This window comes from Boleophthalmus pectinirostris, unplaced genomic scaffold (genome assembly GCF_026225935.1).
Source record: "Boleophthalmus pectinirostris isolate CB_2022bp ecotype Guang Dong unplaced genomic scaffold, ASM2622593v1 HiC_scaffold_18, whole genome shotgun sequence".
Lineage (NCBI taxonomy): Eukaryota > Metazoa > Chordata > Actinopteri > Gobiiformes > Gobiidae > Boleophthalmus > Boleophthalmus pectinirostris.
Window position 1 is genome coordinate 27,742,880 of NW_026571133.1, and position 15,039 is coordinate 27,757,918.

The window sequence follows — 15,039 nt, forward strand, 5'->3', positions numbered from 1 at the left end:
GGGTAAATGCAAATAAAAGAAGGATCCAAAGGTGGAAGTAGTTTGGAGATGTTGTAGTAATAACTCTAGTACTGTTGTTTTTTGTTTTGTACTTTCACCAGAATGTAATCAAGAACACTTGTTGAGTACAATCTTCAATTAATTGTGTTGTAAAATGATGTAAAATGAGAGCAATAGAGCTTTTCCCCCTCCAGGACAGTCACTGCACAAGGAAACATGCTTGATTGCTAACACACTAATTCAGTCACTGTATCAAGTCATTACCAGCATAAAACAATTTCATGTTTTTTGGGGTTTTTTTGACAACATTTTTACAATTTGATTTTTACAACAAAGTGCATTTTAACCAGTGGTTTTGTGGGTTTGGTCACAATTTTGAAAATTGTGTTCAGTATTTGTGGAAAAGGGTCTTGTGCTTCAGAAAATCTATCTTAGCAATTTTCTTAAAAAAGCTATATAGTATATTTTTGACATCTAAATTTGCACAAGTGCTGGACTCTAGTTTCAACGTGGCCTTCATAGGCCAGATGTCAATGACAAGCTGCTGCTGTTGCCTTCTTACATCATATCTAGTGGTTCACAGCCAACTTCCATTTGGCCCGTCGCCTCAGATCATAGGAGTGTTTGCAGTGATGGATCGCAGCAATCGCACAACTGCAACAGAATATACCAAATGTGCCATTTTTTCTTTCTGACAGCAACCATGTGTTCTATCAAGCTGCTGCCTTGAACATCCAGTGAATTATGTATGTGTGCAAATGATACACTGTACTTGGTGTACCCACTGCCAGCTCAGACATATTGTAGTTTGTTCTCGCGAGCTATTTAGCACTATAAACAACATGTAACAAACCAAATGTAAAACAGCATCTACACATCAAACATAACATGCGCAAAGACCTTTTTTATTATCATATTCACAACAATATGTGATGAAATGTGCTGTTATCAGACTACTAATGAGGCAGAGGAACAGTGTGTGCACGCAGGGACAGTCAGCAGGACACAGAACAATCAATCTCTGCCGACTCCAGACATCTGCGCAGCCACTAATGCAACGCTCTCTCATTAAAACACTTTTATTTCTGTCACTGAGAAATGCAAACAATTATTTGATTGTTATTGGCCTCCCACAGGTTGTACACGCTGTGCAAGTCGAAATCATCAGAATATTGAAAGGCCATTACAGAGTGCTCTTTGAAGTTATGTAAAGCGTGTCCCTGAGGAGCACTGCATTTATTAGAATGAGAAATGAATTGTGTATTGACAGGGCTGATGTAGAAAAGTGTTCAGGTGTATGCACAGGATAGTTGTATTTGTCTGGGCTCTCATCCTTAAGCTAGCTGTCTCTTTGGACTTGGTATTGCTTAAAGGTCCATAAAGAGGGATGTAGTTATCGAAAGAAAAAGAGAACAATGTGTCTGAAATCATCAATTCAAATGTTTTAAAGAGGTGCATAATGGAATGTAATTCAATGGCATTATAAAACCATGTCTCAAAGAGTGTATTGAACAGCAAATGACACCACAACTTTCAGGATGTGAGCTGTACTGTACTGAGACTGTTAGACCTGATTTACACTAAACTCTGGTCAGGTGCAGTTCTGGACCTGTTCAGTCAAAGGCATTCAAATCAATGAATGCTGTCACACTGGCACCAGAGCATTGTCGGGCTGCAGAAACAAGCAGAAAGATATTTTGTTTTGTTTTTATTATGTATTTATTTGTTTATTTATTTTTCATCAGATTTTGATCTGTAGACTTGAAAACAACACAGGGGACTCCCAGACTTTTACCTCTGATGTCACAAAATTGGGAAATTGAAAATTGCATGTATCTATTCACTTGCTTGTTCGTCAAAGAAGCAAGTGAATGAAGCAAAATATAACGTCATGTTTTTGATGAGGTAATTTTGTGTATTATGTGTTTTTCATATGCTAGCAGACAGTCTCAATATAATCCAGAAATACAACTTGAGGACACATGACACAGTAGGCCTACAGCATCATCACACAGGTAGCTTTTCACTGAGAACAATTGGGGACCTTTTCTAAAATAAATGCAATGTGAATTTGTCTTCATATGGCTGAACCTGACTGCTGTGCGATTGCACTCCAGTGGCAGCAGAGAGAGTCATTTAGAAATGAAAATAAGCTACCCAGTGGAGTGTCTTAATGGAAAGGAAATGTCACTTTTATGAGTGCGTGTTCATCCTGTAAAGCCCCTAGGTGCGACCACAGAAGAGCTGTGTGAATATGTAGGACTGCACGTTACTGCTACAGAAGAATGTGTTAGCGATGCATGTGCATTTATTCAACCATGAAGTGTGCAGGAGAGAGAGCTGCCTATAGCCTCTACAAGGTCACCTCGCTAATGGAAAACCTATCTCAAGTGTTTGAAGGCAGCTGTATTATAAAATAAGTTTACATAGTTAGTGCATTTTTAACATGCCTTTGCTTGAATTATTTCAAAAAGACTATTACTAAAAGAGTTGGAATTTTGAGCTTAAGTGCAGTTTGTGTGCCCCCATCTGATCCTCTGACATTTGATCTCACATACCTCAAAGTATGTTAAGAGATGTTTTATAATTAGGTTAAATGAAATGGTTGGTCACTGTCATATATGGTAAATGGTCAAATTTTTATATAGTGCTTTCCCCCCTTCAAAACACTTTACAACAAGGAACCACTCACCCATTTACACACATTCATACTGTACACTAGTGTACACAGACACCTGTGGCTTTTTGGATCTGGCCATTCAACCAGTGATGTTTATATCAAGAGCAGGATTCAAACTGCCAACCTTCGGATCAGTGGACAAATGCTCTTACCAACTGAGCTACTGCTGCCCCATATATCATTTGAATCAAGCTGTTCATTACCCATATCTTCCCTCAATGTGATGTTTACATTATATTTACTCATAACAGATAAAGACAAATACTAGATGCACCTATTGCTAATCTAAACATGAAAAATACCAAACTTTTTAAAATCATCCCTGAGTTTGTAAAATAGTATTTAGAATCAAAGTTTTCTCTCACATTCAGATTTTGCCCCTTATAATTGTGATAAAATCTCCATGGAGCATTGCAGCAACAAGCTCAGGAGCACATCTAATTACACATGCTCAAAAGTAGCTAATGAGTTGAATTTAATAACCAGATTTGACATAATCTTTCTTAAATATATTTGTGCATCTAATATAAGCTTGCGTAAATACAAATGGCTGCCCTTTAACTAGGCCTTACTGTAAAGCTCGAGCCATATGCTGCAATAATATGAGCACAGAGGAGAAAGGGCCCTCAGAGATCGGACAGGGATCTGGGTTTAGAGAATTACATGTCTCTTCATTTCTATGTGGACAGAAATAGCAAGTCATTAAGAGAATGGCAGGTGATGGGCAGATTAGAAGGGCTCTGTAGAGACATGTGTAATGAAGACAGTGCAACCTCTCTGTATTTTTCACTGTCTAGTTCACGTCGCATTGTCCCCAATCTGGCCTTACTGTTCAAATGCAATGAAAGTGAGGGATACTACTACATTTGATTATTTTCAGCAGCTGTAGAATATTTTAAATTGTATGTTCATAAATATGCCAGGCTTTAACATCTGAATTTAATTGGTCTTTCCTTTGCCGTGGTAAGGTCAAACTTGGGGGTCTATATTTTGTCATTAATGTAAGCAAAGCACACATAGTTGGTGCTCTCTGTGGTTCACAGTTATTGCCTGTCACATAAAATTACATAATTTAACTTTTAAATGAAAGAACCTCTGACTTCTGCTTTATGTAATACTTTTTTAGTTGTAAATGAAGCCAGATTTGATTCACAGCCGTGTGAACAGTATACCACGTCTAATCTCCAGAGCATTTTGTTTACGTGTTCAGACTGCAATGGCGTGACAGCTGACAATTAGTGGAAATGTTCCAGAATGTAGTTCTAGTGGACCATGATGGTTTCCCTGGTCCCCTGAGATTACACTGTTGTGTTGTGCTTAATAATCCAAATCCTTTAACCTCCTCACAACCCAAGTGTTTTTTCATCTTCACTGTTCTGTATTTTCAAACATGATCTGTGACCTAACAAGAGGAAAATATAGCTAATGCTCGCCCATGACAGTGTGGGTGAATGTCTCATTTTAAGCTTCCTGTCTTGTTTGCTTCTGTCAATGTGTACACCAAAAAATTATAAGAGATATGATAATATCTAATATCTAAATATAATTATTGTCTCCCAAGGAAGAAAAGTGTCTTGGGACAGGGGGTCACATGCTTAAACACGCAAAGAAGACATCACCAACATTGCAAGCATATTCTAGTGAACATCCACCACTTAACAAAAGTAAGAGACTAAAATAGCCACCATAAATATATACCATCTGGGGGGGCTTTAAATCACTATATGTGGACAGGTATTTCACAGACTTTAAGCTCAGTTTTGATTGCACGCAAGTTCCACTCTGCTGCAGTTGTCAGCTATTCCATAATGATACTGAACAATACAGATACACACTGTATGTGCTTATTTAGGATGTTGTTGCTACTCCATATATCTTTACATTTTAACAAGATAATCTAGCAACAAAGATATAAATGCAGGAGAGATCGCTAAACCAAAATAGCATCTCATAGTGTTGCATTGTGGGAAACTATGAGAGCAATACATAAATTACTGGACACCAGAAATGGAACACAAAAATAAATGGGTAGAGCTTGTGATCGCCAGTGCAAAATGATGTTTCTAGCCGTGCGTTTGTAAAGGACCACTGAGGGAGGATGTCCGAGGGTGACAGAGGACAGATATTCACTTTGCCCAGTCACCATGGATCATGCAAGACAACCTTTGGGGGAAGTAAATCTTTGGGTGATAAGCACAACAAAACGTCAGGGAGAAAGAGCGCTGTCAGCAGTCATCAAGATGGCCAGGCCTGATAGTGAGGTCTGGCTTTGTAATCACCTGCACATGCACTTTACGCTCTGACCCTGAGCTCCACGGCTTCTTTCAAGGGCATTTGGGAGATTGAAGGATAAGTCTGTAATTACCTTCTTATAAAAATATATGATTTGGAATAATATGAATACGTTTTGGGAAATATGATTTTCACTCTCTTGACTGTCTTGTAAGTCTTGTTAAAATGCTGTTACTTCCTCAGAAACATACTTGGAGTTGTTTTTTGTTTCATTCACACATGTTTGAGTAACCCTTTATTATTAGTCTGTCTACATCTCCAAAGCTCAAAATCAGTGTTTCCCAAAGATTGGGTCGCGACGCATTTTTTGTCTGCGGTTTTGCGATTTTTTTTTGGGTCACCTTGTCACAATCTGCATGTCGGTCTGCAATATACAGTTCTGATCTGTGACCTTATTGTCATTCTGGATAAGCATTTGGTCAGAATCGCCAGTCCTTAGTAGGGCCAGTGTTTCTATGCTTATTCCTTTCACTACTACATATATGTGTGAATTAGGATTTTCTGTGCTCACAAAAATGACGCCAAAGCGCAGAAACAGACTGAATGCTGCGCCTGATCTGCTGCTGCGCTTTCCTCCTGCAGCCCGGGCTGGAACGAGCTACAAAACCGCAGACAGGCCCACCTATATTAGAAATGTTGAAATGTTAAGACATGTTTTTCTAATTTTTTTGTAATTATTTTATTGACTATTTTGTTCTAGTATTGCTTGTTCAATTGAATGTTGAAAAGAAAAAGAAATGGGCTGCATTTAATGTTTAAATAGGTGACTTTATTGTATTGCTGGTTCAATTACTGTTTTTCATAGTTTAAAACTTGAGTAATACTAATTGTTCAGAGAGACACAATCACTTAGTCAACAATAAAATATCCTCATTAATGTTCAATAGTGGTCAGATCCACCTTTATTTTGTGATTTATGAATAATGTCTATTGACTTGGGTCACGAAGGTTTGTGGCTTTTAAAATATGGGTCCTCAGAAAAAAATTAAGTTTGCGAAACACTGCTCTAAATGCTCTGTTTCACCTTGTGATGTCATGTAGTGGTTGTTTTCAAGTTACATTTTACCTTTCCTTCAGAAGAGTTTGGCAATTCCAGGGCTGAAATTATCAAAATGATTCTAGTGAAGGTGTATGGAGTTTACAAACACAGTCGAGCACTTCGTGTATCACCACATGACATCACAAGGTAGAACAGAGTGTTTTCTGTTTAAAAGAAGAACTGACCTTAAATATGAAGGGTTTGTTTGTTAAACATGTGGAAATGAAACAAAACACAACTCCAGAGATGTCTGTGATGAGAAAACAACATTATAACAGATCAGAAATATGGGCCCATACCTGGGTAATGGTCTTTACTGGATGTGTGGATAATTGTACAAAGTCATGTTTTCTGTTTTCAGAAGGCATACTGAGATGACTGAAATGCTTATTGATATACTAATGGGTTTGTGTGGTTTTGTGAGCTCTTTTGCTGAGCTCTTTAAGTGTTATATCCTTATTTAAAAAGCTGTAACATATAAAATTCCCAAATTTCAGAGACGATAAACTCTCAGGCAATAAAGAACTTAATTAGTTCACTCCTCATTATGTTTAATAGCCCCAAATTGTCTTCTTTGTCAAACACAGCATTTCCATTGGATATTTTGAAGGAGATCAAAGATAAACAGTGAAGTGAATGAAAATGTGTTTTTGTTTATTTACACTGGATTAAAACTAAACTTCTTTATATGCATGCATGTCTTGTCATATCAGATACTTCCAACAGTTTTCTGCAGGCATCCATCCCTGTCTATTTCCACTGTATTTTAAATTCCCCCAACAGACTGATGCCAGAAGTAAAGAGTAACATCTGTCTAATTTCGTGCTTGTCATCCTCCCATCTGCCGAAGTCTGCGCTTTACACAAGACACAAAGTCATCACTCTGTCAGTCACTCACGCACACACCACTAACCTGCTCAAAGTGCTTCTGTCATAAGCACAGGCGAGCCAATATTATCATGCTCCTAATGAAATCTGCCTAAGGTTCCCCTGCAATACAGTTTATTATGGCTAATCAGATGCACTCAGTGGTCAGTGGTCATCAGTTGTCGTAATGTCCATATCGACACTATATTGACACGCACGAAATGAACCTATTGCTGATGGGGGTGTGAAGTTAACGGTAGGCACTGCTCTGTCTGAAGTGGGCTTTATTTTAACACAATCTGGCCATAAAGAACTGATTTGTCTGGAACTGCGACAGGTGAGCTGATTTGTGCTGTAAAATACGTCCCTCTGGGATAACATTACAGTCACAAGCAAGCATTAGCAGATTTTCAGTTTGTCACTCTCCATTTTTGAAAATTAAACACCTTAACATGGTCATGGATGCTTGTTTGGATAACAGACTCCTGAAAATGTGCTGTGTAAGCCCATTTTGTATGAGTCTTTAGCCAATCTTAAAACTTTTCTGACAGTGTTTGCTAATGTGTGCGTTGTGTCTCCACGGCAACAGCTGAACGTTGCACTATATAGATACAGAACACCCCCAGCGCGGTGTCACTGCATTTAATTAATCTTAATAGAATAATACATTATTATTTATTATTATTCACCTATTTCTTATATTTTCTCTTTAACATCATTTGTGATATTAAGTATAGTATTGTTCACTGAATTTTATGTCTGCCCTCTGTGAGATAAGTTTAACAACAAAGTGCTCATGTAGTATTTTGTGAATGTTGATATTGGTGAAAAGTGCCAGTGCTTTCCCTTCTATGGCCGGTCTATTACTGTAAATGTGTTTTTCTTTATCGTCAGTGGTTGCATAGGAGCTTTGTGGTGCACAACCTCCATTTTATGACAAACACCAAAGACACCACAAAGCCATCATTTCAACTTACACACATAGCATGTTCAGATCACGTATTGACATTTTAGATTTTAAATGAAAATGTCTGAGGCCTCTCCATATTTCATTTCATGCCTCCTAAAATTTCTTTATGGTATGTACTGCAAAAATGGGCATAATCATTTGTTAATCTGATCAAAACAAATCAGATAAAACCTTCTATAATGTTTGTGTGTATTCATCCAATGTGTATGTGTGTGTTTAAACATCCCAAAGCATTTATATTTTATAATCAAAATCCTTTTTATATGGCTTCCCGGAGGTTACACAAAATGAGTGTAATACTTGTGCAAATTTACATTGCACAAAATATGTAAATGTGAATATTAATATGCAAATGCACTTGTTCCAACACCTCGTACACCTCCTTAAATCCATGTCCCTTCTTGTCTGCCTAATTCTCCGCTAGGTGACAGAAACACGGACTGGGCCACTGGGCTGCAGCAGCTATGATAATCTGGACTCCGTCAGCTCCATCCTCCTGCAGAGCCCCGAGAGCAAGCTTCATCTGCAAGGTAAACAACAGCCACCAATCTATATTTCTACCAACACCACCCCCGCTAAGGCCAGCATCAGCAGGTAAAGGGGTCAAACCATATTTTAGCCCCGCGGTATCACGGTGTGCCTATCCTCAAGCAATACCATGCACCCGCTAAAATGATTTGTGCCTCCGTGGAAGTGAGTGTCAATGCGTTTTTTAATTGGGTCTGAGGCAGGCATAGATTTGCTCCTCAAAGCCCCGGGGGATTGTGATAGCATTCTCCGTGGTTAGCGCTGTCTGGCTCTCTGTTCTAACACAATAAGGCATGGAAGTTTCCAATGCTTTCTGTAGTGTAGACATAGACAGTGTTGTAGTTGGCGTCTCACATGGCAGCCCTACAAAAAGTAACTGGAGATGTCAAGATTTTTTGGTATTTGAGATCATTCAGGTCACAATATAAGTAAGAACTAAATAAAATATTAATATTGGGACAATTTTAGAAGGAAAATAATGTTATTTTTATTCAATGCATATCTATCTATTATTATTATTTTTTAATCTGGCTCTGTATGTCTCACATTCACATTACTTTATAATTATTTATAAAGAATGTTATTTTTTAATTATAGCCACATAATAGGAGAATGATTTTGTAATAAACATTGTTGATGAAAGGCTGTTTGATCAGGGTGTTGTCAGTCTTTCTCTTGCTATTTTATTAATTAATAGTGTAAAAAAGTAAAATACATGTTCAATGGTTTTTTGATATTCATTTTATTTTATGCAATATTTTAAGAAAGAATTGATATACATGCATAATCAACATCCTGCCATTCACCAGGCATATTATCACAATTTGGGCATGTTACAAAAAGGGAAAAGTTCTTTATAATAGAACTATTCTTAGACACAAATAGTGACATAAGCAATAATTAGCCAGTGTGAAGAGATTGCATTGAGTTGCAGTCACTTTCACAAGGATCACAAGAGCCCCATGTAATTGGTCAAGTGTTTGAATAGAATGATTGCTTTCTTGATTTATTTCACCCCGGTTATTAAAATTAGTTGGAGACTCATTTCCTAAACCAAAGCCTGCAGTGTGCCTCTCCTCTGCGTAGAACATTTTGTGCTCCCTGGATTGAGAGAATTAAGAGCTTTGCCAAAGAAAAACTTTTAAGTCCACTTACCCGGACAGCTTTTTAGGTTTTGGGGGGAACTCTTTATTGTCATGCACAAAATGTATTAGCGCCGAGCTTTTCAGACTGTTTTGTCACCCAATTGATAAATGACAGGCCTGGAAAAGGCTCTTTCTCCCTGAGTTATAATAACCCCAGGAGAACAGAAAATCTCCTCTGAGTGGTTTCTGGTTTAAAATTGTGCCTTTTTAATGTAAGTGTGTGTATGTGTATGCGTGTGTTGCCATGTGTCTGGTGCGTTATGTGGGATGAGGGTGGGTTTTTAGACATAAGAGCAATTATCATCTCCCCCTTTAATTAGAAAGACAGCTGATGTTGAAACTCCTTGAACAATTATAGTGCTCTTCAAAGTGATGATACTTCACACAGCCCGTGGAGACGCGTAGAGCCTTGGAGAGCGGTGGGGCCCTGCTCTGCTCAAATATGTTTAGAACAAGATGACCTCAATCACTCAAATCAATCACTGTTTTCATCTGCCATGAGCACTATTGGGAGTGTATCATTTAGCCGACTTTTATCATGAACAATACATAATCTCTGAGCCAGACAGTAAGATCTACGGACATTGTTAAGTGCATTATATGTACAGTGGGGCTCCAACATCACAATCAAATCAGAATCGCAGTCAGAATGAACCCAATGGCAAATAGGTAAGGCTAAAATTTACCAGTATCTTCCACAATCAACCAAATATTCAGTCTTATTTTGCATAAAACTGCTAATCCCTAATATTTGTATTTGCTTGCCAGCTCATATTTCAGTATTTTTGTCAATTCTTGTGGGTGCGTTTAAAATGTAAACTGTGAACAGAATCCCATTATTAAAACAAAAATCACAATCACAATGCTTGTCTGAAAAAAATTCAAATGTGATGTTTTTCCCAAATCATGCAGAATTACTGTTCAGTTTTATTAGTTCAATTCACAGACTTTTCAAAATTCAGTGTAAAAATAAAAGAAACCAAAAAATACATTTTGTCCCAAAAGAGACATACAAATCACTTAGCTTAGAATATTTTGCTGATGCCCTTCTTGCTGCATAATAACTAGCATTGACATTGTGGGTGAAATATTTTGCCTAAGGACCCTCAAAAACAGTATGCAAAATGTTAGAGCAGCAAAACTGAACCAACAACCCCCAGCTAGTGGGCGACCAGCTTAACCTCTTATAGCTCTCTTGCCCCTACATAGATAAATCTGAAAATTTTGGTAATACAGTACAATAGCATCTATGGTAGTGTATTGTAAAACATAGCTGGATAGAAATTCTAAAATATGACATTACGTCGAGTTATATAATCTGACTTATTTCTTTCTTTTCAATCCAAATGAACATACAAGTCTATTTAAATAAGCATTCTGAAGCCCATATACTGTATGTCAGGTATAGACCATGACATGATTATAGGGTGAGTCCAAGATTTTTCTCAGCAAAACATTTTCTGAGTCCTTTTTTCCTCTTTTGAATACCCGTGTGCTTGCCAGTTGCTATGGTGATAAAGAGCAGCCCCAGAGCCAAGATTAATTGTAAAAAAAAAAAAAAGTAAGCAAGGAGCATAACTATTGGCAGAACTATGTATAGGTTTAAGGTTTGCACTGTGTATATTTGACGTGGCTTGTTGTAACCTTGGTAACAAAAAAGTCAGAGATCAATTTAAACTTTAATTAATTAGAAAAATGCATTATATTTGAGGACCATCCTAATTTTTCGTGATTTTGAAACCCATGGCAACCCAGCTCTGGCTTTGTATAAATTACTTAATCAATTAAAATATGTACATTTGCCAACAGTGTGCAGAGCTTTCATTTGTGTAAAGCGAGCCTGTTTCGTTGCTATAGGTGACCATAACGGGCATGAGCAGCTCTTATGCATGTGTCTCATTTTCAAAAACCAAGTGACCTTTTACCAGGCAATTAGCTTAAATTCAAACCTTTATAGACCGAAGTGAGATCATGAACAACTAGAAGGACAAAAGGCAAGGTGTGAATAAAAAAGATGAAAATATCGAAATAAGGAATTGTGTAAGATTCAGGCATGTATTTTAATCTGCATTTCCAATTGTATCAGAGTATTTTGTAATGGTAGCGTCAGTCTACAAGCAGATTTTGTAGTCAGCCAGTTTTGCCTTTTCTATTGAAGTCACTGCTTTATACTTACATCTTCTTTACAGTGTCTAGTAATTGCTGTTTAACTCTGCCAGACAGTGCTTTCAATTGCGGAAACACTAAAACTTAAATTTGCAATCTCACAAGGTTAGTTTTATTTAATTGCTTAGAATATTGGTATGCAAGTGAGTGACAGCAAGGATGAATGAATGGAAAAGCAATTCAATTTACTTGCTTTAATTAGGCTTATCTTTCTGCTGTATTTTCCTTCATAATTATTTACTTGTGCTTAGGTGTGTGTGGTGAGGTTTGCTCCATGGAGCTGATTTGTTTTCTAGCCTAGACTATAATGTATTCCACATTTTGCCTCTACCAATATGAAAAATTATGTTTGGCTATGAATTTCACATCTTCATCCTAAAATAATTTCTATTTCAGCCTGTGTGGCGGTACTGTGTGGGTAAGTTTGGGTCTGTGAATGACAGATAACACAATACCAATATGACAGTGCCTGGATATTCCCTCTGCTTTCACAAAGAATTAGATTCAAAAAGTGTAGCACAATCTGACACCACACAAGCTACCTATCAAATCTTCAACTCATTCTGCCTCTCCCTCAGCGGGGCTTGGTAAAATATTTGGCAAACCTTTAGCTGTTTCCTCCCCTTTTCCCTCCCAACAGTCACTGAAATTAGAGATGACAGTGGAACGATTTTTCGCATTAAATTTCATGCATGACTTTGCATAGCTTTGATCTACCAACATAAAACTTCCCATTGCTTAAATTCAATATAACGGAAAAGGGCATTTACATTTTTGGGATGTTAGTAAGCATACGGTATATAAGTGTTGCTTTACTGGCAGCCGGCCGGCATTAGGAGCTACTATTTGTGGACATATGATATGAGTGTATTGATCTGCGTCCGAATAAATGATTGTCTTTCTTGGATTCTCTGCAGGATATGCATCACTGCTGAACCTTGAACATAAAGATTTGTGTGATAGCACTGAGCACACAAATGAGCTTCTATAGGTGCACACCCGAGTGTACATGCAGAAAACTCACTGCATATTTTAAGGTATAGTTTGGCCTTGTGGTAATTGTACTTGTTGTATGTATGTTTATGTTGCAGGATCAAAAATAGCTAAACACAAAAGAAGCTGTTCTCCAGGGCTGAACTGGATCTTGTTTGGCAGATTATTGATTATTATTCCTTAAAGGTGCACTGTGTACATTTTCTTGTGGAGGGTCAGTCACCTGCTTGTTTCCTTGGAGGTGATTTGCTTTCCCTGGGATGTTCCACAATAGATACTTTGGAACTGATGTTATCACTGCTTGGCTACTCTGTCTGGGGCTTGTTTAATTTGACTTTCATTTTAATACAATCTGACCAGAAAGAACAGAGTTCACTGGAACTACAACAGTAGGGTGACCAAACGTCCGTTTTTCCCCGGACATGTCCGTATTTTGCGTCTTGTCCTGGGCGTCCGGGTTTTTTTTTTTAAAGTGATGGAAATGTCCGGGTTTTCATTACAGTTCATTGGGGGCATTAAATTGGTCGGCTTTCGTAGTTCTCTGTGACTCAGAAGGAGCTAGCAAACACAAACAGTCGGTCAGCCTGCAACATACCGAAGCGTAAATGCGCATTTAACAATGACTTGTACAAGAAATTCTCAGTTTTCCATCCCGGTCGGGACAAGTGGGAGGCCATGTGCACAAGTTGCGAGTGAGAGTACAGTGTCCCTCGTCATCGCGGGGGTTCCATTCTAAAAATAACCCGCGATAGGTGAAATCCACAAAGTAGTCAACTTTATATTTTACAATTATTATATCTGTTTTAAAGCTGTAAAACCCCTCACCACACACTTTATACACTTTTCTCACACAGGACAGTTACAACCCTTTTTGCATCCTTCTTAAAACTTATTGCTGCTGTCGTCCTTTTATTATTTTCCTCCTTCTTTATGTAACGAACCAAAGATTCATTTATTCCGTAATAGAGCCCTACAGCGCACAGTCCTGCACGGGTCCATTTTTGGAGACCTGCAGTACAACACCGCTCCCGCCCGTTAACCCGTGATTATATCAAGCTTTTGCGCTGCCTACGCCATTGACTGAACCAGGACTGAACCAGGACTGAATCAGGACTGAACCAGGACTGAACCAGGACTCAGTGTCAGGACGGGCCAGAGGTGACCGCAGGAGAAGGGACCGATGGAGTGCTCCACACCTCAAAATTGACACAAAAAAAATTAATAAATAAATAAAAATCAGCGAGACCACGAAAGGTGAACCGCGATATAGCGAGGGACGACTGTAGATGAATGTCGAGGCCCCACCTCCCACCCTCTGTAAGGTGTCCGGGTTTTCACAAATGGAAATTTGAACCCTATACAACAGGTGAACTTATTTGTGCTGTTGAACAAGTCGCTCTCAGATAACATTACAGTCACAAGCTGGCTAGCACTAGTTAACAGTTTTCACTCTCTCCTTTTTTGTTGAAAATCAAACCCCTAAACAGGACCGTAAATGCTCGTATTGATCACAGACTTCTGAACAAATACAAAAAATGTTGTATAAAATTTAATATTTTTTCTTGAGTTTTCAGACAAAATGTGATTGACAGTGTTTGCTAATGTGAGCAGTGTGTCTCCATGGTAACTGGTAAACATTCTGGTATAAACATACATGGAGAACACCTCCAGCATGATGTCACTGCAAAGTATCAATACTATTTATCTATTTCCATAGAGACAAGCAGGTGATGCCAGCAGGCAAAGTTACAGGTCAGATCTGTTGACATATGAGAACCTTCACCACTATAGTGTATGTTTATCAAGGTATTCTTGAGCAATAAAATAAGGAAATAAATGCAGAATAATATGTTTAATGTCATACTGTGAAACATTCTACACAAAAACATTTCCATGGCGAAAAGGTTACTTAGTGTGCCTTTAAGTACATTATCCTATATGAAGCATTTTGCATTTTATTTTAATGCAATTTAGCATTTATTGGTTTTATTTTATTGTATTTTTTTCCATTATAGTTATTCTAGCATTTTTTTTATTTTTTATGTCATGATCACTATAGTGGCGGCATGGTGGCTGAGTGGCAAGCACTCATGCCTCACAGCAAGAAGGTTCTGGGTTCGATCCCCGGGTCACCCAGGCCTTTCTGTGTGGAGTTTGCATGTTTCTCCCCGTGTCTGGATGGGTTTCCTCCGGGTGCTCCGGTTTCCCCCATCAAACCAAAACATGCTACGTAGGTCTCCATAAACAGTTGATAGTCAAGGTCAGTCAAATACGCCGAGTGGCATGGCAGCCACGCTTCTGTCAGAGTGCCCCAGGGCAGCTGTGGCTACAATAGTAGCTTACCATCACCAGGGTACAG

General features: G+C 38.2%; 1 protein-coding gene across 1 annotated transcript in view; it reads left to right on the plus strand.

The window, feature by feature from the left end:
• brinp1 (bone morphogenetic protein/retinoic acid inducible neural-specific 1) overlaps positions 1-15,039 on the plus strand; it is a 104,152-nt gene that overhangs the window by 65,061 nt on the left and 24,052 nt on the right. Inside the window, exon 5 of the mRNA XM_055153705.1 lies at positions 8,273-8,378. Within this exon, the coding sequence (XP_055009680.1) occupies positions 8,273-8,378 (106 nt within the window). The remainder of the gene's footprint in view (positions 1-8,272; positions 8,379-15,039) is intronic.